General features: G+C 41.8%; 2 protein-coding genes across 6 annotated transcripts in view; one reads left to right on the top strand and one right to left on the bottom strand.

Moving 5' to 3' along the window:
- ZC3H13 (zinc finger CCCH-type containing 13) overlaps positions 1 to 2,097 on the top strand; it is a 67,666-nt gene extending 65,569 nt beyond the window's left edge. For 3 of the 5 annotated variants that reach the window (XM_061622416.1, XM_061622417.1, XM_061622418.1), the window contains one exon: positions 262 to 2,093. In XM_061622416.1, coding sequence (XP_061478400.1) covers positions 262 to 429 — 168 coding nt within the window. In that variant the 3' untranslated portion in view covers positions 430 to 2,093. Of the gene's footprint in view, positions 1 to 261 lie in introns of all 5 variants that reach the window. The other 2 variants (XM_061622419.1, XM_061622420.1) reach the window with 1 other exon arrangement.
- Positions 1,945 to 22,637, bottom strand: part of CPB2 (carboxypeptidase B2) — a 29,911-nt gene continuing 9,218 nt past the window's right edge. Inside the window, exons 3-11 of the mRNA XM_061622424.1 lie at positions 22,096 to 22,220; positions 21,890 to 21,998; positions 14,173 to 14,274; positions 10,220 to 10,324; positions 9,465 to 9,575; positions 6,543 to 6,633; positions 4,882 to 5,084; positions 2,588 to 2,672; positions 1,945 to 2,342 (exon numbers count right to left, since the gene is read on the bottom strand). Of these exons, the coding sequence (XP_061478408.1) occupies positions 2,158 to 2,342; positions 2,588 to 2,672; positions 4,882 to 5,084; positions 6,543 to 6,633; positions 9,465 to 9,575; positions 10,220 to 10,324; positions 14,173 to 14,274; positions 21,890 to 21,998; positions 22,096 to 22,220 (1,116 nt within the window). The 3' untranslated portion in view covers positions 1,945 to 2,157. The remainder of the gene's footprint in view (positions 2,343 to 2,587; positions 2,673 to 4,881; positions 5,085 to 6,542; positions 6,634 to 9,464; positions 9,576 to 10,219; positions 10,325 to 14,172; positions 14,275 to 21,889; positions 21,999 to 22,095; positions 22,221 to 22,637) is intronic.

Below are 22,637 nucleotides of genomic sequence, written 5' to 3' on the forward strand. Positions count from 1 at the left end.
GATATCATTGTGCTCTTGCATTTCTTTGCCCAAACAGTTCTTACATTTCAGATAAATTACTACGTGCTCTGTTAAGCATGTTCTAGACTCTAGAGCTTTTAGTATTCTGGCCTCCAATAAATTGGGTTTACATGCTTTTGAAGATTAAGGAGATACTGCCCATTAGCACTAGCTGTGCAGCATCATTAAGTTTGTAGAATTCCAACATTTGAAGCCACCACGCTGCAGTAACTAACTTGCAATTGTTCTCAATTCAAACAGGGCACAACAAAACAAACCTACACAAATCCCCCAGTAGTGGACAATGAGTTACTTCGGTTAAGTCTACGACTGTTTCAACGCAAGACTGTGCGCCAGAGTTCTGGACAAGAAAAGTCAGAGGACGCTAAACTTTCACAACCATATATTCCAGAAATATGCATGTCCTGAACCAGGGCCATGATCTTTTGGTCTTTTCACTGTTTGATAATATTGATGTTTCCATCTTTATTCCTGTGAAGTATGATCGTGCTAGAAGAAAATACTTTCTATACGTATAGTGTGCATTATGTGATGGGAAAACAAAGAAGGTCATTCGTACAAACGTTCAAAGACCTTTTTGTTCAGTTTACTGCATGTTTTATTACATCTAACCCTGGATCTTATTTAATAACTCACTTGTATGTAAGAGTGTGAAGATGTCCATTTTTGGAGACATGTTTTGTCACCTGCTATTAAATTTTTAAGAAGAAAAAATTTGATTTTTTTAACGTGTATAAAGTTTCTTCTGCAAAATTTTCTTATCAATAAGATTTTTTACATTTAGTGCTAAGCTGTGGTTCATTTAGTCTCTACTTCATCCAGAATTATTCAAGTAAAAAAATACATATTAACTTCACAAAGTCTAGTTTACTTGATGTGTGAACATTGTATTTTTTAATTTAGTTTTGAATTAGCACAATTTGAAAAATATGACCTGCTGATATCAGTGGAAATTACATATTTTTACTTGGAATCTGTTGTTAATAATGTATGTACTAGTTCTTTTTACAGGTATACCATGAAATGTATTGCTTTTATAATATAGCTGCTTCTGTCTTCCTACTACAAGCACTTCTCCAACCAAGGGTAGTGTCCTTGGTTGGCCAGTAAAAGGCATAAATGTCCCAGGGAACATGGATAGGGTGAAGAACCACCCCTTCCCTCAGAATAGTCAAGTACAATTTAGATTAATAATAATTCCCATAAAAATGAAATTAATTGTTCCTCTAAAGGAGAGGAAGAGGGAAGAAATAAGTGAATGGAAACATTCAAATTGATTATAAAAGATCAATGTGATATGTGTGATATGAATGTGACCTCCCTTGTGGTGTTTAAGATGAATTACTTGGAGTTGTTCCTTATGGCTACCTGTCTCACTCTGGATATACCTGTTTACTTTTGCTGACTGAAGTGCTGATGTTTCAGATTATACCACAGTATACCATCATATGATTACCAGACAATGGAGGGAGACTATTTGTGTTCAGAGGTTTCTGCCCAAAGGTGGGGGATCATTCAATACCATCACATAAAGGTGTCACTGGCATAATTTAATGTAAGCAAGATTTGAATGATAAAGTACATGAACCCGTTGAGCCTCTACCTGCATATCCTGTGAGTTGTCATAAGAATACAATAACTGTCTTGCTGCACCAGACCAGGCCTATCTAACCCAGTGTTCAGTTTCCAGCAGTGGCTGGCTAGTGGCTGGATGCTTACAAACAGAGGGTAAAGGTGATTGGCTAGTCCCCTGTTGGTCATGATTCTCAAAGATATACCTCTCTGCTTGGAGATTACATTTAGCTATCTTGGCTGATAGGATCTATTTCCATGAGGATGTTGTATACACCAATATACATGCCATTAATGCATTTCCAGATTGACTTGTGGGATGTTCCTTGGAGAAAGAAGCTTGACATCTGACAATTTGTATTTCAATTTATTTATAAAGCCATGTGAAGGAAATAAATTCTAGACATCATATTTATATTGCATAAAGACATGGGATAAGTACATGGGAGGATCCAACTGTTACTGAAATTAAAACACTAAGCATCTTGAATTAGGCTGCCCTATTGGCCATGTAAGTTAACGGATACTATATATTGTGCAATGCTAAATGGAAAACAATGAGTTTCACATGTTTCTAATAACGTGTGAAGCTATTATTTTGATTCCAGTAAGTGCTTCATAGCAAGTTGGTTTAATGAAACGCTGAGGAAGCAAGAATCCGTATCTTCCTCTGTCCCGCAGTTCAAAGGTGAAAGAATACTTTATACCAAGGTCGTAAGCCCAGTCATCTGAACCTCCTGGAGCTAAATCTATGGGAAGAAGCCAGAAATACTCATTTTTCAAGACCACAGCTTCAACATTTTAATAAATAATAATAAATTTAATTTTTGTGTCGCCTATCTGGCCGAAACCACTCTAGGTGACGTACAACATTAAAGTTCAAATACAATATAAATACATAATAAAATACAGTGCAGTATTTTTGCCACTTATCCATATCCTTTTCACAAAGAGATGTATCTTACCATTCTTATTGTAGTATTTAGATACTTACAGATGGTTTGTGCACCAGAGCCTGCCAGATAGCGATTTTGATGTTTAACTTTAATAGCATGAGCTATTTTGTTTGCCACAAATTGCTGAAAAGAAGAGAAAAGGTAATCAGCCTTAAACAAAATCTTGACTGCAGTGATTTATGTTTGAGCTCTAGACATAGACAGTTGCACATACAGATCTGCATAGTTGTGGCCAAGCCAAAGATTTGAAATCTTCACACAGTTGTAACGAAAGAAAAAGACAGGAGTGTTTCTTGTGAAGAACTTGAAAAGATTAAAGCCAAAGAGAGGGGGAGTGAACTGAAGAGAATATTGCTCCTAACCCTAGACTAGACCTAGATCGAAATCTCAGCTATAGCTCTGGATTATATCGAAATCATGCTGCTCTTTGTACTTGGCTCTATTACTAGTTGGCTCTTTTCAGTTATATATGTAATAATATAAAGCTTCAGTCTTCACTCTTTTGAAAATGCATACTATTCTTGTACAAGTTGGTGTGCTCTTTTATTCTGAGCATACCTGCATATTCTGAAATAATACCTACTTTATATTGTGGTTAACCTGTGGTGCATGGACCCCCTAGGGGATGCATGGATGGGCTTCAGGGGGTCTGTGAACCAGACACAAAAAATCAATTTCCAATGCTATAAAATTAAATTTATGCATTTATTTATGCAGGTCCATAGCTTTCATCAGATTTTCAAAGGGATCCATGACCCAAATAAAGGTAAAGAACTACTACCTTAAAGCATGGCAGGAAATTTTTGTTGATTTTCTTTTAGCAATAAGGGCAAGAAACCTGACTATAAAATCAAACTTAGTACTGTGCATGCCACCAAGTTTGAAGAAAACATTTTATCAATTTATGTAAACCTTATCTGTTGTAAAAACCGCAATACCAATATCTAAAATGAAGTTTTCTTAACTATATAGTGAAATACACAAAAGTCATCTATTAAAAAAAATCCATTGCTTTTTGCCGGTAAAGCCATGTTAGCTAAGCAAGCCAATTCTAGTACCAGTGCTCTGCATATTCTTGAAGAACCTTTATAAAATTATCAGGGCAAATAACCCCTGTAGCCCATTCATCTAGATGTTTTATAGTAGTTGCATAAGGTCAAGCTTCTTGCTTAACCATATAGGCAGCCAGCTTTGTAACCTGATGATCCATCCAGCTTATCTTTCAAAAAAATAACTATTTGCTTTCTTGGATTCTCAGTGGTCCCCAAAAGAATAAATCCTGACCATGTGAGCATTCCGTCCAAATATTTGCTAGTGTTTCTACCTAAAATCCTTTTCATCTCTTGATTTAAAAAATTGCATCAGTCTTCATGTGATGGAAAGACAAACCATCTGTCAGACTTCACTTTCCTGTAGTACTTTTGTAATCCATGCAATTAGATGTCCCTGCCTGTTCCAATATTGCATTCCAAGCATAATACTTTACACAGGTTTGCATACAATTCTCATTTAGTCAATGTAGGGAAGTGGTATTTTAAACCAAGAGTAGCCAACATGGTGCCCTCCAGATGTTGGACTACAAGTTCCATCATCTCCAACTGTTGGCTGTGTTGTCCAGGGATTGATGGGAGGTGTTGCCTACACCTGGTCTAGACCGTATCTCCTTACTGTGGTACAAAATGGCCTAAAGCTTAATTTTCCTGCCTGCCTATCTACAGCTATGGGAACAGTAAAAACCCACATTGTCTAGAGTTCTAGTCTTCCAAGAACTAAGATTTTTCAGATATTGTTGAACCTGAATATTGTGCTCCACTCAAGACTGAAAAGATGCTTCTGAGTGTTAAATATAACAAATAATACATACTATAGATAGCATAGAGGGATCAGAATATCTCTGTTTCCTTAGTAAGCACTTAAAATCAGGAAAGGTAACAGCTTTATTCTGATACTGTGGCTCAATTCAGATGTAATGACAAACCATGTATAGACCTGTCACTATGAGAAGTACATACTGCCTCCTCCCCATGTGCAAGGGGAGGTCATTAGAAGCGTCTACTTTTAGTTTCTGCAAACTAATTTGCCATTTTGTCTGAAAGCAGCAAACAGGTCTTTTCTCATACTGGGATCCCAAGCTATGGTTTGATTCTGGTTTGTGGGCAAACAATGATTTTGATTAAAATGGCAAGTTAGAAGGGAAGGAAGGCGCACATAAGCAGCCTCTGCTGCTTATTCTCATAATGTCAAATCCTAGTTTGAATAGAGCTTCTGAGTAAAAAAAAAATCCCAAAACTGGTTTCTAGGATCACAGGAACTTTATTAGTAGGTTTCTTACCAGCTCATCATGATCTTTACTTTTATTTTTAGTAAAGGAATATGGAAACAGAACCATCTGGGAGTAGGAGTGCATTGTTATATATGCTTTAATATGATTCTTGCGCTTTTTGAGAAAATTAACCACAGCTTTTACTTCTGGCTCAGATTCAGGGTAAGGTCCACAGTATGTCTCTTCACAGTCATCATTAGATGCACCTTTGCCTTTTAAGAAACAAAAGTAGCTTATACAAAACTTTGTTTTTCTTTGAAGATGAATCAAATGCATAATAAAATAAGGGACATGGTCAGTTCTGTATTTACACGAGAAGTAAAACAAATATTGGGGGGGAATACTGAATTCATACTATATTATAGCCATATCCTATCAAAGGTCTGTGGGGTACATCTAATCCTATACATTACTTTTTCAGACAGATGCAGAGAAATCAGGTTGTCATTGAATTATAAAAACACTGATTTTCTCTGCCTACATTATTAATAGCTATTTCACATATGGCCTTTTGTAGACTATTATAGTATAAGGGAATGGAAGATCCGGCTTAGTCAAATTATGTACATGCAAGTTTTAAGCAGAAAACCAATTACTAATCCAGAATCTGATAGATATTGGGTGGGGGAGCCTATGATACCCTAACCCAATTGATAACAGTTTGTACATTATGGGTAAAGTGAAGATCTGCTGAGAAGCTCATCCAAATACAGGTTGGTATACACATTCCCAGTTGTCCTGAAGTTTTGCAATCTGGGCCATGAGAACTTAAGGTAATGCTCTGGGAGATGATAGATTGGAAGGGAGTGACCAAAACTGATACTGGCATGGACAGCAGGGAAAGCAAATGCATTTTAGGTGGGATGGCATGATGGGAATATGCAAGTATACTTCTGTCAAATCCACTGAGGCAAGGAAATCTCCCTCATTCATGATTTCCAGAGTAATCCTTAACATTTCTATCTAGATTTCTTTGTAGTCATAAAGCCATTTAGATGCTTCAAGTTCACAATCATTCTCTAGTCACTGCATATTTTTAGGACAGCAGAAGAACATACAGCCTTCAGAATCAGGGGGATGAGGTTACACTCCCATGTCTATGAGATTCTGGATTACTAACTACTTTTCCATTAAAACTTGTCTGTCCACAAATTTTTATTTTTATTTCATCTTTTATATCTTTACAATCTACTAAGATTGTGCCCATTAGTGTACCCAATTACTTTGGTACTCTTGATGCTGTAATCTTACGTAATCAACATGGAATTGGTATGTCATTTTGGGTGGTTAAACATAGAGCACCCTTTCCCAAGCTGGTGCCCTCCAGGGGTTGTAGTCAACTAAGTCCTATTCAGAGCTGACCCACTGAAATTAATGAACCTAAATTGGTGATGTCTATTAACTTCAATGGGTCTAGTCTGAGTAGGGCTAGTGTTGAATATTACCCTAGATGTTTTAGCCTAGAGCTCAGGCAGATGGGAGTTGTAGTCCAAAACATTTGGATGGCACCAGGTTGGGGAATGCTGTATCATTCAATGAATCCTATACATGTCTACTCTGAAGTATGTCACAGTGAGTTCAGTAAGATTTACTTCCAGGAAGGTATATGATTGTAGCCTTAATAAAACACACATTCAGAAAATGTGTATTTTTTTTAAAAATCATCTTACCACACCAGCCTGCATCAAAATTTCTGTTCAAGTCTGTCCCAGTGCATCTGTTGTTGCCATGCAGCGAGCGGCTTTTTCTCCACATTCGATTCTGTATATACACGGACACACCCCGCCCCCAAAAAAGTTTTGTAAAGTTGTTTAGGTTGATATCACCAGTATTTAATGAACATTATTAAACCAAACCTCATCATCACAGAATTCCAGCATCTGGAAAGACCATCTAGTTCAGGACCTGCAAAAGAGCCACCCCCACCCCCACTGAGCAGAAAGAGTCCACAGCGCTATGAGCAGAGACCAAGCGTAGCATAAATACTTCTGATATTACACGCAAGCAAGCAAATTCAACTTTGTTAAAACAGAAAAGAAGCAACAAGAAAGGAAGTACTCTGTAAATATTAAATATCAGAAGAGCCAGCCACCCTAAGAATGGTAGTTACAGGTAAGTGCAACCCCCCCCCATATTATTTTCTTTGTGGCCTCTATGCAGGACAGTCCCATAGTGGGAGGTTAGAAAGGTGGCTTGCTCTGACATTGACCTCTAGGGAGTATGGACTTCAGAACTGCAGGAGTAGCTCTGCATATTTTGTTGGAGCAAGCTGCCTGATTAGTGTGACTATGGGTGGCAACCAACTAAACAGTTCTAGTGCAAGGAGTTTCAGCTGTGCAGTGGAACTTCCCCGTGGAACTTCCCCAGCCTTTTCTTTCCCTGTGCATGCCTCATAAATCTGTACCGGGGTTTTCCCCCAACTTTCTGGAGCAGATTTATGGAGGAGGGGTGCAAGGGAAGAGGAGATGGTGGTGAAGTTTCATTGCGCAACTAAAGGCCCTTGACCTAGCAGTACAGTTTAGTTGGATACCACACCATGTCTCTTATGTTACAGAGGATAGTCTTGTACTGAGGAGCTGTCAGAGGACACTTATTTGAAGCTACCCTCTATTCAAAGGCTGTCTCGTTTGGTTTAAAGATAAAGACCTATAAGAAGGGCAAAGAACAGAGGCCTCGATGTTGCCCGTCAACGCTTGGAAAGTAGACTCAGCAGGCCCACAAGTCACCCGATCACCTTCTTTCCAACTATGGTGAAATGTATTTCTATTTAAATTATAGTAATTTCTCAATTTGCATTTATATATACAAATTGCCAAATACAAATTGTATGTAAATCTGTGTTTTTGTCTCTTTTCAGTGATGCATTTCCTGTCTTTTGGTGATATATTATGTGGCCACCCTATGCTTAAGCCTGGTGAAGTGAATCTTTGCACTCATTGACATTCTAGTTTGGCCGATTTATAATACAATTTAATTGCCTTAGTTATACACATCAGGACAATGTCCAGGCAGGAGATTTGCCACTATTGGTCTCCTTTAAGCGCAACAGGTTTTGAAAATATATGTATATTCTAAGCCAAGGCCCTCCTGATATTTAATGAGTTCCTAAAACCTGCTTCCCAACACATGACACCATCGGAAAACGATGTTAAGGTGATATTTTTAAAGGCAATTTGTCCAATTCTGTATTGACATAATACTCTTTGTTTTGCTTGATCCTCTAAAATTTAACTCCCAGAAGGGAAAATACCATCATAAATTCCCTTACAGCTGTGAGATGAAAAGGTGGAACATCATGATGGAGTATCCATCCACCCTTCTTCCTGAGACCTTGCTCATGGAAGCGACCATGAGTTGACCTTTGGACACTGTAACCAGGGTTGCAATCTTGCCTCCAATCAGAATACAGTTCTTAGAAAGAGCTCTGTGTCAATAACCTTTTTTTTCTGCAGTGCTATCAACTAGAAAAATCCTATTAAATAAATAAAGGAAAATATGCAGGAAAATAAGCCAGCGTGTTAACAATGAAAGAAGGAAAGTCTAATTCTGTAGACAGACGGTGAGCAAGTGTTCTCTGTGTGTGTGGTAGCAAAGATTAAATTATCCCCTTCTCTTTCCCCTCAGTGTGAAAGAAAGGCTGACAATAAAATGTCTACTTGAGTGGAGGGATGGATGTCTTCCAGTCCTATGGAAAGGTTTGAAAGGAACTGCAGATGTGCACGTGCAGTTCCCAATACAGGACTAAGAAGAGCCTAAACTTCTGTGTGGGCCTCCACACCATTCCACTTCTGGAACTATCTTTGTTGGCTAAAGGGCTGGAACATTCTAGAAAGCTCAATATGTTCAGAGCTTATATTCACTCTGGTTATCTTGCTAATTTTGGATAATGCCAAAGAAGAAAATGGATGGTAATCCTGTGAGATGAAATAGAAATAAATAGAAATAATTATTTCCTAGCCAGGAGAAAAAAGAGGTTGCAACAGACTGCACCTTTCTTATCCAAAAGACTTTGGGACTTCATAATTCAGTCGTCAACAACATTCCTCAAGCAGTTGTGCATGGAAGATGAAGTCAGTGGGTTGTACCTGATGTTAGTCATACTCCCAAGTAGATTCACTGAAATTAAGAGACATAACTCACTGAAGTCCATTAATTTCAATGGGTCTACTCTGAACAGGACTAATGTTGAATACAACCCAATGCTTAAGCAAATAATAATCAGTGTTTCTGAGAAGTCGACATGCTTAACACTATGCGTTGTGGCCATAAAGCTCAAAGCTCTGTAGTTTAAAAAAGAAACGATGAGAAAAGCTCATCTAATTCTGATTGTATATGTGTATTCTTGTGGGAAATTAGTGTACATTTTATATTCGGGGGGGGGGAATCCTAGGCTACCCTTCAACACACAGCGAAGTATTCTTAAAAGTATTCAGTTCAATTCTGTGTTAGACTCTGGTCTTATTTTTTCCCCACTGTATACATTCAGGAGGAAGGACTGAGAGTAACCAGGCATCTTATGGTAGCTTTTGATTCTTGACCTTCATAAGTTTCCAGACCAGGTTTTGTGAAACTTCTAGAAACCTTGTACGTACTGTCGTCCATGTGTACTCATAGCCATCCACATTCATTACTGGCATGATGTAGAAATCAAGGTGCTGTAGAAGTCTTGCCATTGTATCATCTTGCTGTAGATGCTGAGTTGCCTACAGGGAACGCAAGAATGAGATTTAACAGAAAGTATGTAATGAAAACAAAGTCTTCATCACCACAAACTCCCAAAGTTATCATTTTAGCTAGCTCCGTCCAGAAATAAACTGCTTATTTCTCTCTCTTGATGTTCCTCCCCCTCCAAGCATTAGCAGCTCGCGCATCCTTAGGCAATTACTAAGGTCCTAGTGTCCTGTCAGGGCTTACTACTGACCAGGGCCTTGGGCCTGCTTTTAAAAACAGCAGCAGCCAACAACTCTCCTCCCGGGCTGAGTAATGCTAGATGGCCCGCAGGCATAATTTAAGTTCACCCTCTGAAGGATGAGCGAGCCCACCAGAGGGACACTTTGCCCACGGACCATAGCTCAGTGGTAGAGCACACACGCTGCATGCAGAAGATCCCAGATTCAGTCTTAACTCCTTTATCCTCAAGCAAGTTTTTTTAAGTACATAGAACTGATTTGCCAACATTCCTTCCTACCCTTATCTCACCCCCCTTCCATTTTTCTCTCCTTCAATTTATTTTATATTGTAAGTTTCTTGGAAGCAGAGATCCACTTACCGATTAAATTATGTAAGGGCCAGTGATGATGCGCTATGTATGTATCAATCAATCAATAGTGAGATGCCATCTACTTACATGTCCTATGAACCATAGACAAAAGGCAGGAGCAATCCATTCCCTAGCATGGATACCACAATCTATCCAAATTGCATTTTTTGGTGTTTTATCTCTGTTAGAAAGCTAATAAGAGAACAAAAAGAGAAAGTTTAGTTGTACAGGGTTCTCTAGAGGACACCAGAATACTCGATCTTATCCTTTAATCACATCATGCTCTAGGTATAGTTTCACAGTGGTTAGCGCAGACTGGAATCATACTGTATGAATATGAAATAGACTGCCTTCAAGTCGATCCCGAATTATGGCGACCCTATGAATAGGGTTTTCATGCTAAGTGGTATTCAGAAGGGGGGTTACCATTGCCTCCCTCTGAGGCTAGTCCTCCCCAGCTGGCTAGGGCCTGCTCAGCTTGCCATAGCTGCACAAGCCAGCCCCTTGTCCACAACGGCCGGCTAGGGGCAATGGCTCCTTGGGACTATGCAGCTTGCCCACGGCTGCACAGGCGGCAGGGCACGTAACCCCTGAGCCACTCACTGTGGGGGTGATCTTTAGCTGGCCCTTGACACCAGGGCCGGTTCTAAAGGGCGGCCAGGTGGGGCACTGGCCCGAGGGCCCCTGGAGCTACAGGGTAGCCCTCAGCGGCCCCTCCACTCCCCTTCTGTGATCAGTGGCGAACTGTGGCCCCCCTACTTACCTGTCTCCTGCCTTTTAGCATTGCCCTTAATGAAGATGGTGGCCACGGTTTCCCTAAAGTACTGAAGCCCCTGCCACCATCTTAGTTGCGCGCGTGTAGCACGCAAGCGTGCCATCAACAAAGATGGCGGCAGAGGCGTCATCCCCTTAGGGAAACTGCAGCCGCCATCTTGGTTAACGGCAATAGTAAAAGACAGGAGACAGGTAGGTGGGGGCCCCGCACACACACGCCGGGGCCCAGCGCAAGCTGATGCCCATGGGCCCCGGCATGCCTGGAGCCGGCCCTGCTTGACACCCAGGAGACACGAGTGGGGATTTGAACTCACAGATCTGTATAAACATACTGTATAAACAACATAAAAAAGTATTACCAGGATGTGAAAAATCTGCAATGTCCACTGAGTTCGTGGACAATTGTGTGTGTATATATAACTCAAGGGACTCAATGGCCTTATAGGCTCCTTCCAACTCTCCTTTTCTGTGATTCCGTGATTCGCTTACAAGACAATCCTATGCATCCCTACTCAGAAGTGAATTCTGTTGAGTTCAGTGAGATTTACTTTGAGGTAAATGTGTATAGGATTGCAGCCTAAATCATCATTCAATTATACTATTCAGCTGTCACTACACGCATGTGCACACGCGCAGAGTTCCAGGGCCCTCTCTCAGAATGTCCTGGATTCCATACCTACTTTGCTACTTATTTATGAAGCATTTGGTAGTCATATGGTCAGTTGTCACCTGAATTACAATACCGCCGCCACCCCATAGGTGAATGAAGGTCACCCGTCCTCTTTTCACCGCTCTGAAGTTGCTGATGCAATAGGTGCACTATTGCACATTAGCAAGGACAATGATAGTGGAGAAAGGTACGGTGAGAGGCATGTTGTCCTCAAGATTAGAACTGTTGGACCACCCAAAAAGTGGTTGTATCTCAAGATGTTTCCAAGATCTGGGGCAGGCAACTGTCTGAAATGCTTTTAGGTATAAAGGAGAGAAAGGGTGTGGCCAGCTCCTTCCCTGGTTTCTGCATCTTGTGCTTGGCCAGGGCCAAACCAAGATATTTTGCTGCCTGAGGGAAAGGACAAGATGGCCCCTGCCCTTCCCCCTCAAATTCCATGTACAAAAGTCAAGCAGACTGGCAGCTGAATCTTACTTCACTGGTGATGGGGCCAGAGCTTGGAAAAGTTACTTTTTTGAACTACAACTCCCACCAGCCCCAGCCAACATGGCCACTGGATTGGGCTAATGGGAGTTGTAGTTCAAAAAAGTAACTTTTCCAAGCTCTGGATGGGGCAGCATCCTCCACTCCATCCCAAGGTTAGCAGGCTAGCACAGGACAGGACACATGGCACAAACAGATCTGTCTATTCCCCGCTGTTCAGTATCTGCCACCTGAGGCAGCTGCCTCACTCTGCCTCATGGGTAGGCCTGGTTCTGCATTTGGCCAATCTGCATGTGAAGTGGAGAAGTTCCACTAGTCTGACTCTGGAGCTTCTTCTAGCTCCCTAAATCAGCCTTTCCCAACCAGTGTGCCTCCAGATGTTGTTGGACCACAACTCCCATCTTTCCTGACCATTGGCAATGCTGGCTGAGGCTGATGGGAGTTGTGGTCCAACAACATCTGGAGGCACACTGGTTGAAAAAGGCTGCCCTAAATGATTCTCTGGTGCAGATGGGAGATCGTGCAGGAAGCTACAGTGCCTTATAAAAGTACTCAGACCCCTGACCAATGCTCTCATATTACTGAATTACAAATGGTACATTGTAATTTGGTTCTGTGTGATATTTTATTTTGAAACACTGAAACTCAAAATCGATTATTGTAAGGTAACATTGGTTTTATGTTGAGAAATATTTGTAAGAAACATAAAAAACTAAATCACGTTTGCATAAGTCTTTTGGCGTAGGTATGTACCAGCTTTGCACACAGTGTCGGAGGGATTTTGGCCTATTCTTCTTGGCAGATTCTCTCCAGATCATTCAGGTTGGCTGGACGTCACTTGTTGACCGCAATTTTCAGATAGCAACATAGGCATCCAATAGGATTGAGATCAGAACTTTGACTGGATCATGGTAGGACATTCACCTTTTTGTTCTTGAGCCACTCCAATGTGCTTGGGATCATCGTCCTGCTGAAAAGTGAATTTCCTCCCAAGCCTCAGTTTTTTAGTGGACTGAAGGAGGTTCTCTTGCAGTATTTCCCCATATTTTGCTCCATTCATTCTTCCTTCAATTTTAACAAGATGACCAGTCCCTGCTGATGAGAAGCATCCCCACAGCATGATGCTGCCACCACCATACTTCACTGTAGGGATGGTGTGTCTTGAGGCATGGGCAGTGTTAGGTTTGCGCCACGCATAGTGCTTTTGAGTTTTGACCAAAAAGCTCTATCTTGGTCTCATCTGACCACAAAACCTTTTCCCACATCGCAGCTGGGGCACCCTCATGCTTTCTGGCAAATTCCAGATGTGCTTCCAGATGGTACTTTTTGAGTAACGGCTTCTTTCTTTCCACCCTCCCATAAAGGCCAGTGTTATGCAGAGCTTTTGATATGGTTGACTGGTGCACCGTTACTCCTTTCCCAGTCACTGAACTCTGTAGCTCCTTCAAAGTGATTGTTGGCCTCTCTGTGGCTTCTCTCACAAATCTTTCTTGTTTAAGTGCTGAGTTTTGAGGGATGGCCTTTTCTTGGCAGTGCCTGGGTGGTGTGATACAGCTGCCACTTCCTAATTATTGATCCAACTGTGCTCACTGGGATATCCAAACACTTGGATATTATTTTGCACCCTTTTCCTAGTTGCTGCATTTGTATTACATTATCTCTCACTTCTGTAGAATGCTCTTTGGTCTTCATTTTCCTTCAGATCCGCAGCCTGACCAATGAGCCTTCAGCAGTGGAGTTTTTATCCTGACAATGTGACAGCAACTTTAATGGTTCACAGGTGGAGGCCAATGGTAAGGTAATTGTGTCCTCAATAGGGCAATTTCATCAGTGTAAACTGGGAGCTTCCACAGGACAGGGGTTGAATACTTATGCAAGCAACATGTTTCAGTTTTTTATGTTTCTTACAAACATTTCCCAACATAAAACCAATGTCACCTTACAATAATTGATCTTGAGTTTCAGTGTTTCAAAATAAAATATACAGAACGAAATTACAATGTACCATTTGTAATTCAGCAATGTGAGAGCACGGATCAGGGGTCTGATTACTTTTGCAAGGCGCTGTATGTGAGGTGCCAGGTATGGATGGGGAGTTCTTGACAAATTGTACCTTCAAAATATAAAGTGGTCGTTTCTCATAGGAATCCCCGATGTGTATTTTTTGGATGATATCAGTATGTCGTGCAGCTAGTTCTTCCATCCAGGAGTATATCTAATAATAATAATAATAACAATAATAATAATAATAGGCAACTTCAATTAAGAGACGTTGAATTCTTTTTTAATTTAGTACACTTATATCCCAGCATTCTCCCATCATGGAGATGGCATCGCATACAAGGAGTTCCCACGTAGTTTTCAATTCAGATACTGATCTATCCTAGACCTGGGACTATACCCTGGGACCACAGATCCAGAATTTAATGCGGTGATAAATACCTTTGAAAGCAAGAAATATTTAGGCAGTTTGCAGTTAGATGTACCAACAGTAGACAGTGGAATAATAATCTGGTTATTATTAACCTCACCTCTGCAAAATATTGATATGGTGACCACAATATCGGTTTACCTTACAGCAGGGGTAGCCAATGTGGTGCCCTCCAGATGTTCTCAGACTACAGCTCCCATCATTTCCAGCCAACATGGCTTATGATCAGGGATGATGGGAGCTGGAGTCTAACAACATCTGAAGGGTACCATGCTGGCTACCCTTGCCTTAGAGGGTTGTTGTAAGAAGTGCTTGGAAACAGTTAAAGCAGCAGGTATGGGGAACCTTTGACCCTCCAAAAATTGCTGAACTATAACTCCCATCAGCCCCAGCAAGCATGGCCAATGGCCAGGGATGATGGGAGCACAGTTCAGCAACATGTGGCCAAACGTTCCCCATATCTGAGTTAAATCATTATATAAACTCTAATAAAAACCAATAAAAGCTACATATGAATCAGGCCAGTGGTCCATCTAGTCCAGCATCCTGTTCTCACAGTGGTCAACTAGAGGCCTATCTACCCAGGTATTGTACGCATAATGTAAACAGTGTTGCTTGTTCTTGGCATAGCATGCTGTGCTGTGATATGTATGTATGTGTCTGTGTTTAAGGCAGTGTTCCTTTATGCACTTACCTGGGAGAAAGCCTTATTAAACCCTTTGTGAATTCTGAATACGGATAAGATTGCACCGTAAGAAATATAATGTTTAGGATTTGGATTATATATATAACATATATACATTCCCCAATCCAGCAGGGATCTTAAGCTGTAAGGCTACCAGCTAGACACATGTAGACTTTTTCAATTTCACCCCAGCAAAACAGTTGTTTAAAAAGGTAATTTCATTAACGGGAACACGGAAAGAACACTGTTGTGAGTACTGGGGATTACACAGTCACCCAGGGATAATGCTCCATTATATTTTGAATTAGCAATGGCCCATTCCAAACTGATGAACTGGGTGTTACTTTGGCAACAGCTATGGTACAAGAGTAGGGTGTGGGTTGGTGGTGCTACAACGGGAGCTAAAATAACAGTCGCTAGGTGTCCTACTTTACAGACGACACAGTCCTCTGTTTGAAGAACTGTCAGAGGACAGTCCTTTATTTCACGGAGTCCTCTGTTTGAAAGGCTATCTGGCCCAATTTCAGTTTAGAGATAAGAGACCATAAGAAAGGTGAATAGGGGCATTGAAATTGCCTATCAGCAGTTAGCAAAAGGGTAGGAGACTGAGCAGGCACACAGGTCTCCCGGTCATAGTCTTCCCAACTATGGTAAGATGTATTGGATTTCTATTTAAATCATAATAATTATTTCTATACCTGCATTTATACAGATAAATTACCACATGTACGTTTTGTGTAAATCGTTGTCCTCTGTTTTGGGTGATGCATTTCATATTTTTTGGCGATGCATAAGAGGTCAGCCAAGCTAAAATGGAAAGAAAACCCTCACGTGTATGTGTGTGTGTGTGTTGGGGATTTTCTGCATCAGGTCATTGCATTTTGTTTTATTTTGTTGCCTTATGCATCAGTTTGTTTCGAATTTACATACCGTGTGCATACATAATTTTATCTTGCATATACTTGCACATATATTATTTTACATGCGTGGTAATTAGTCTTAAAGCATATATCTGAAAATACTGAATGAACCACATAATGAAGTTTTCAGGGCGAAAATAATTCTGCTTGGGGGGCGTGGCTAGGTGAGCCACAAGATGGCCGCTTAATCTCTCAGCACCCCTTCTTCCTGGAGGGGAAAAAAACCCTTTTCGCAGCATTTAGCCACTGAAACTTGCAAATATTGATCCGCTTGGCTAATAGGGCATGATATCTTCCTATATTAAGACCAAAGAAGGAGTGTTAGAAGGCTATTTTCACCCAATTGAACTAGATTGTTCTACCTCAGACAAAGGGTCTCTAACAGACAGCATAGCACCCGACCATCCTAAATCAGTACGAATGTCTCATGGCGATATGGGCCAAAACACTTCTAATTTCAAGGAAGAACTGGTGTCACAATTAGGAATATTGGAGAAAAAACTAGAAGGAAGCTGAATGGCGGCAATAAAACCCATAGATGACAAATTAAAAACACTGAACTCTCAGCTGGGGGAAATTGCTGCCACAGCCTCAGAAGCTATGGACATGGGCGTAACAAACTCCAAGGGCATACTATTCCTGAAACATGAAAATAAAATTCTCAAAAATAAGCTGACAGAATTGGAAAATCACAGCCATAGATCAAACTTGTATAGAGAGTTGAAGAAAGAAACCTTTGTGGACTCTTGGTACCCTTTCATAAAGTATGTAAGCCAAACAACACACGGATGGACCCTACCAATAGAATATGTGGCCAGTTGGAATGCCTAAATCATAAAATACTTTAATTTAGATAAGGTTCCATATATCTATTTATTTTCTAGTTTTGTTAACATATCAATATTATAATAAAGTACTTAAGTGCATATAGAATATACCATTGCTTGGGAGGGGGGAGGGATATATAGGGGGATATAGTAACTATAAAATAGTTTAGTAAGTTCTATTTTTTATGCATGGATTGTATTTTGATCATTGATGCTGTGTTAAAGATTTGTAAATTTAATAAAAAGTACATATATATAAAAGAAAATAACTCTGCTTGCTACTGAAATTCAGAATCTGCGCAAATTATCACCTACTTCTTGTGGAGTCAATAGAATACAGCAGTGTTTCCCAACCTTGGGACCCCAGATGTTGTTGGACTACAACTCCCATCAGCCCCAGACAGCATGGCCAATGGTCAGGAATTATGGGAACTGTAGTCCAGCAACATCTGGGGACCCAAGGCTGGGAAAGGCTGGAATTGAGGTTACATGAAAAACACGACAGTGAAATTCTAAGCATGTTTACTCAGAAGTTAAATCCCACTAAGTTCAGTGGCACTGGCTCTCTAGTAAGCAAGTGCGGGGTTTCAGACTGAAGAGTAGCTTTTCACTTGATGCTTTGTGTCCAAATAGAAAACTAATTGAAAACTAAATGAAACTGTGGATAGGCACAGGAACTTTGGTAGGTGCTTAAAGACTCAGGGCACATGCCCATGACACACATCTGCATAACATTTGCATATACTCATGAGTATGTATAACTGCCTCTGGACAAACGGAGATGGTGGCTGGGGTTATTTCACCAGCATTGCACATTGCAGGTGTATTGTAAAGGGACATTGCCTTGTCTGTGGAATATGTAGAATCCAACAATTGCTCCTCTAACCCCCAACTCTATGGCCTATTTTGGGGTCTGAAACTGCTTCTTGATATGCTTGTATGCTTTTATATGCTATGGTAGGAAGTAGCAGCGTACAGCTATATTCTGTGTAAGAATGAAAGGGAATCTAAGGACGGACTGTGAGATGCAGGCCAGTGTACTGCCTGGGCATGAGGTGACCCATGCAGAAAACATGAATTGTCTTTGAAGTAGACAAAGAGTAAACCACACCTGATGCTTTACCAGTATGTTATGATTATGGCAGTTATGCCATAGGAACAGGATAGTAAACAACCAGAGAACATTCTTTGAGGTGGCAGTACCATCTATTGGCCATTTACAATACTAGAAATAGCCTATGACAATCACTTCTCTGACTATAAAGAAAACAAACAGACACACAGAGACAGCAGACATCAACCATCACATATCAATGGTAAAGACTCTGTGGAGGCCTGAGGGCTGCTGAATTCACCCAAGGGAGGCCCCTTCCCTGTAATATAGGGGAGGGAGGCCTGAGACTGGTAAAGTATTTTCTGCAATGAAGGATCTTATTTATAATGCTGAAGAATAATCTGTTAGCTGAATAAAGCCACAATACTTAGCACAGCTAGTGTCAAACTTTATTGCTTATTATCTGACCTCATCATAGAGGAACATCTGCCCCCACCCAGCAAATGCAAAGGTGGTGACAGAACAGCAGTATAGTGTATCCAGCAACCATGTAAGCAAAGAGGTTTGGGTTTTTTAAAAAAAAAATTTTAAAGGGAGGAAAATGGCCAGGAGGTTCGGGACCTGATGTGAAACAGCAACCTTCAGAATTGTCAGAAGTTGTAAAACCGTACATTTATGCTTATATTAAATATAAAATTAAAATGTGTCCCATCTGCTTCCTCACACCTAGAACTAGCCTGAATATAACATCCATCCATTTACCTTTATGGCTGAGACATCAACCTCAGGGAATTTACACTGATAGGCACAATGGATTTCATCCAGTGCTGTGTGAGTGGTGTTCATGCAATGGGACTTCCCCTATCTCTCCTCTCCCCACATCCCTCCAAAATCTGCTCCAAATACTCTGAAGCAGATTTCTAAGGTGAATAGGGGGGCTGCACAGGAGAGGAGGAGGGGAAATTGCATTGCAGTAGTGGAAGTCTGTTGCCTAAGTGGAACGGTAGTGCTGGATATAACTCTAAGGGCCTGTCCAAACTCACCCGGAAAATCCACATTTTCCCTATTCACTTTGTGCTTGGATAGTCCCCACTTCAGCTGTTTGTTCGCTTTTTTCAAGGTAAAGAAATTGCTGCTTTTGTGCCCACACATTAAACACATTATTTTTGGTTTTTCCCAAAGCCCCACCCCACTCTGCCCCTGTGAGGCAATTGGTCCGCAAAATATGACGTGTGCTCTCCCCCCCTTGCACCAACGCACACTAACATGCAGGCGCTTGGATGCAAGAGCGCAATATTTTGCTGTTGGTTGCAGTTGGGGCAGACTGCCGCTCAGCAAGCCCATGCCCATGTTGCCCACGCCGGCAGGGCTGCGGACAGAGCGGGCCACCAGCAGGTTGCCCTGGACTGCTGGGGAACGCAGATGCCTCTCACACCATCCAACACCACAATGTCCCACCCACTGAGCCTCCAGCAAAGCCCAGAGCATCCCCGTGGAAGCTGCTGCCAGAGTGCGTGACTCACGCCTTCCTTGCCGCTCATCACTCTGGAGCGAGCTGGCTGGGGGGGTGCGAGTCTCCAGGTGCCCCTGACCATCAAGGTGGATTGTGGGCAGTGCAAGGGATCAGCGCTTGTAATCACCAGGCAAATCCCCCCCCCCCATTTTCCCTGGGCTCATTCACTGCAGGGTTCAGCCCTGGAGCGTTGTGCAGCTTGGCTGCAAGAATGCTGCCCCCAGGGAAGCAAACAGCCCCCCGGTGGGTGGCTGCTCTGTGCTCGGGCAGGGAATGCTGGCAAACAGCCACGCGCTGCTGTGTCAATCTGCGCTGAAGCGTCCAGCACAGGGTTTGCAGTGTTCCCTCTGATAAAAGAAACATGCCAATAATTCCTGTATTTTTGTTTGTTTGTATTTGCAATATTTTGCAAAAGCGAATGTATGTGGTTTTGCCTTTATGCATATTAAACTTTCTGGAGATACACACGGCTGGCAATTCCAAATATTTCTCCAGAACTGGACGTGTCATATCTAGGAAGGTAGACCACCAGTCTCTATGGTTGTGGGTGGCCGAGACGCTCTAGCAAAAAACATGCGGTTTGTCAATAGGACGCTGAGCACTTCTCCCTCCCAGCGAGAGAGGAAAACCGTCCCAAAATTGTTCTTGGTGAAGCTGCACCAGCAACAAAAATAGTTGTTGGCTCTGGCAAGGAGCTTCCTTTCTCTGAAGAACAGGGATGTGCCTGAACAGGGACTTCGGTGCATTTAATTCTGGGCTGTTTGCTAAAGAAGGAAGCAATGGCTTACAGTGGGGTGCGTAAGGGGAGGTATTGGCACACTGAGGAGCTGCTACTACCTGCTTCTTTTGTAAAGAATGGCAGGAAAGCTGAGCGTTTAATGGGGAGCACCCCCCCTTCTTACAGCCCCAACTTTTCCTGGGGTGGCACGGCAGCTTTGTGACTCTGGGTATTTGCACACACCCGCCTAGGTGAGTTCTCGATTCAAACGACTAAAAGCTGATTTCTTCTAAGTTGTCCTTGCACCTTTGATTCCCCCCCCCCAAATGTCCAATAAATCGAATACCACGCATGAATGCCATCTGGGACCTCTGGCTCCACTGCAAGGTTCCTGACCCCCAACATCCGGAGAGACAAGCCCTTGCTGTTCCATCCTCTGTTTCTTGAATTGGCTTTCCCCATCTCTCTGTCCCTAAGGAGGCTCGCCGGGGTGGACACAAGGCTGGTTGCCGCTCTCCTACTTGCCATCAATGGCAGAGGGTAAATGCTGAGCTTTTCTCTCTCGCTCTCACTCTGCCTGCCTCTCGCTCTCCGCGTATCGTGCACAGGCGGCTCTGCTGCAGGAGCAGCGGTACCATCAGGGAAGAGCCACCCTCCCCAGCAGCTTCCCAACCACTTTGGGCAAAACTTGATGCTCCGTTGCCTTCACCTCCCCTCCTTCTCCCTTTCTGGGCAAAACTTGATGCTCCATTGCCTTCACCCCCCCTCCTTCTCCCTTTCCTTCCTGTGGCCCTTTGCAAAGCGCCAGGCTCTCGCTTTTCTCCGCCGTGTGTGCCTGTGCGTGTCTGTCTGTCTCTGAGCAAGGAGGAAAGAGCAAAGCAAGCTCCCTGCACCAACCAGCCGCACTTGAGCGAGACCAGCCAGGAAAAGGGAGGCTTTACAAACAACCACAATTGCAGATGTCACCCAGAGCGGCCATCCAGTTAGCAGGCTGGCTAAAAATAAACGGCTGCAGCTGCTTCTGCGCAAATGCACATTTTTGCATCTGTGCAGTAGAAGTTGCAGAGCCCCCCCCCCCCAACACCACACCATTGCTCTGATTGGTTCAGTTTTCCCTGGCTTTCCCCGGACATTCATGCACATGCGCAAAAGTGGAAATACATGATTGGCTGGGAACAAGGAAAGGGGTATGGGGAAACGCCCATAGACCACCCACAGCTCTAAAGTCCGTGGTATTGCATCCGAGCACCTTAAGGTACAGCAGATGATTCCCGATTGAAAAAAGCATATCACATTTTTTGCGGTACTGCAAATGCGGATTTAACCATGCAAAAATGCACATAAACGGACGACGTCATATGGTCCACCAAAAATTAATGAATACACAAAGCGATCATATCACACATTATACAGTTGTTTGGACGAGCCCTAAGTGCACTAATCTCCCAACCATATACAGAATATTTCTTAAGATACTGATTGCTTAGAAATAATGTCACCCAGTCCCTCATGCTTAGTTTTATGTCTACTGTAGCAGCCAGCCATATTTGGTGACCATTTGCTTTATTATTGAGACCTAGCAAGATGTTATATTTAGAGTTTTATGTATATTACAGTTATGCATCCAAACCCATAAAAGTTTTCAGGATAGGGTATAATAATCAACAATAACAATGTCTTACTTCTTTTAGAGAATGATATTGTTCAAAGTATGATGCAGAGCTACGTGGGGTGGCTGTGTCATTGGTAGTTTGTGCCTCAATAATTTTGTGAACATCTTCCAGTGAAACTCTAAACAAGAAACAAAGAGTGTACAGATTAAAGAGATGGTTTGATTTATGTATTTATTTATTTTTATGCATGCATAGTAGGAAATAAAGTATCATACTTGTATAGAATGGTAGATCGGTTAAGTGCAGCTTTCACACCACTTATATCAGAGACGTTGACATAGAAATGTACCTCTTTGTACTTCATGATGTTCTTGGGTGAATCAGGTTGCCAAAGCACAATCTGTTTGCATTTCCAAAAACATTTAAACAAAATTGAAATAAAATTTAGATAATTAATGAATTGTGATATTACACAGGAAAACAGTTTTATTTCCGCAGCATTTCCTCAGGCTGTGTACAAACAATACTTTTGTGAGTAGAAGGGGCTGCCCTGCCATCCTCTCTGAAGCTGAGTTCAGGGGAAAGCGGTTGCAGCCAAAGTCAGTTGGGCGCAGTATTCATTGGACAATGTCTGTTGACTAGGGATGGGAGATTTTGGTCAGTTTTGGTGCCCTAAGTTTCTTATTTTTTTCCATCTTAAATTCAGTCCATATTTCTGCAGCAATTTGTGGATTTTAAAAAAATCCTCATGAATATTCATCATCATTTTAGTGTGAATTTCACTTAATAAACACATTTTATATGCCATTTTGACTGA

The sequence above is a fragment of the Rhineura floridana genome, chromosome 4 (genome assembly GCF_030035675.1).
Source record: "Rhineura floridana isolate rRhiFlo1 chromosome 4, rRhiFlo1.hap2, whole genome shotgun sequence".
NCBI classification, from domain to species: domain Eukaryota; kingdom Metazoa; phylum Chordata; class Lepidosauria; order Squamata; family Rhineuridae; genus Rhineura; species Rhineura floridana.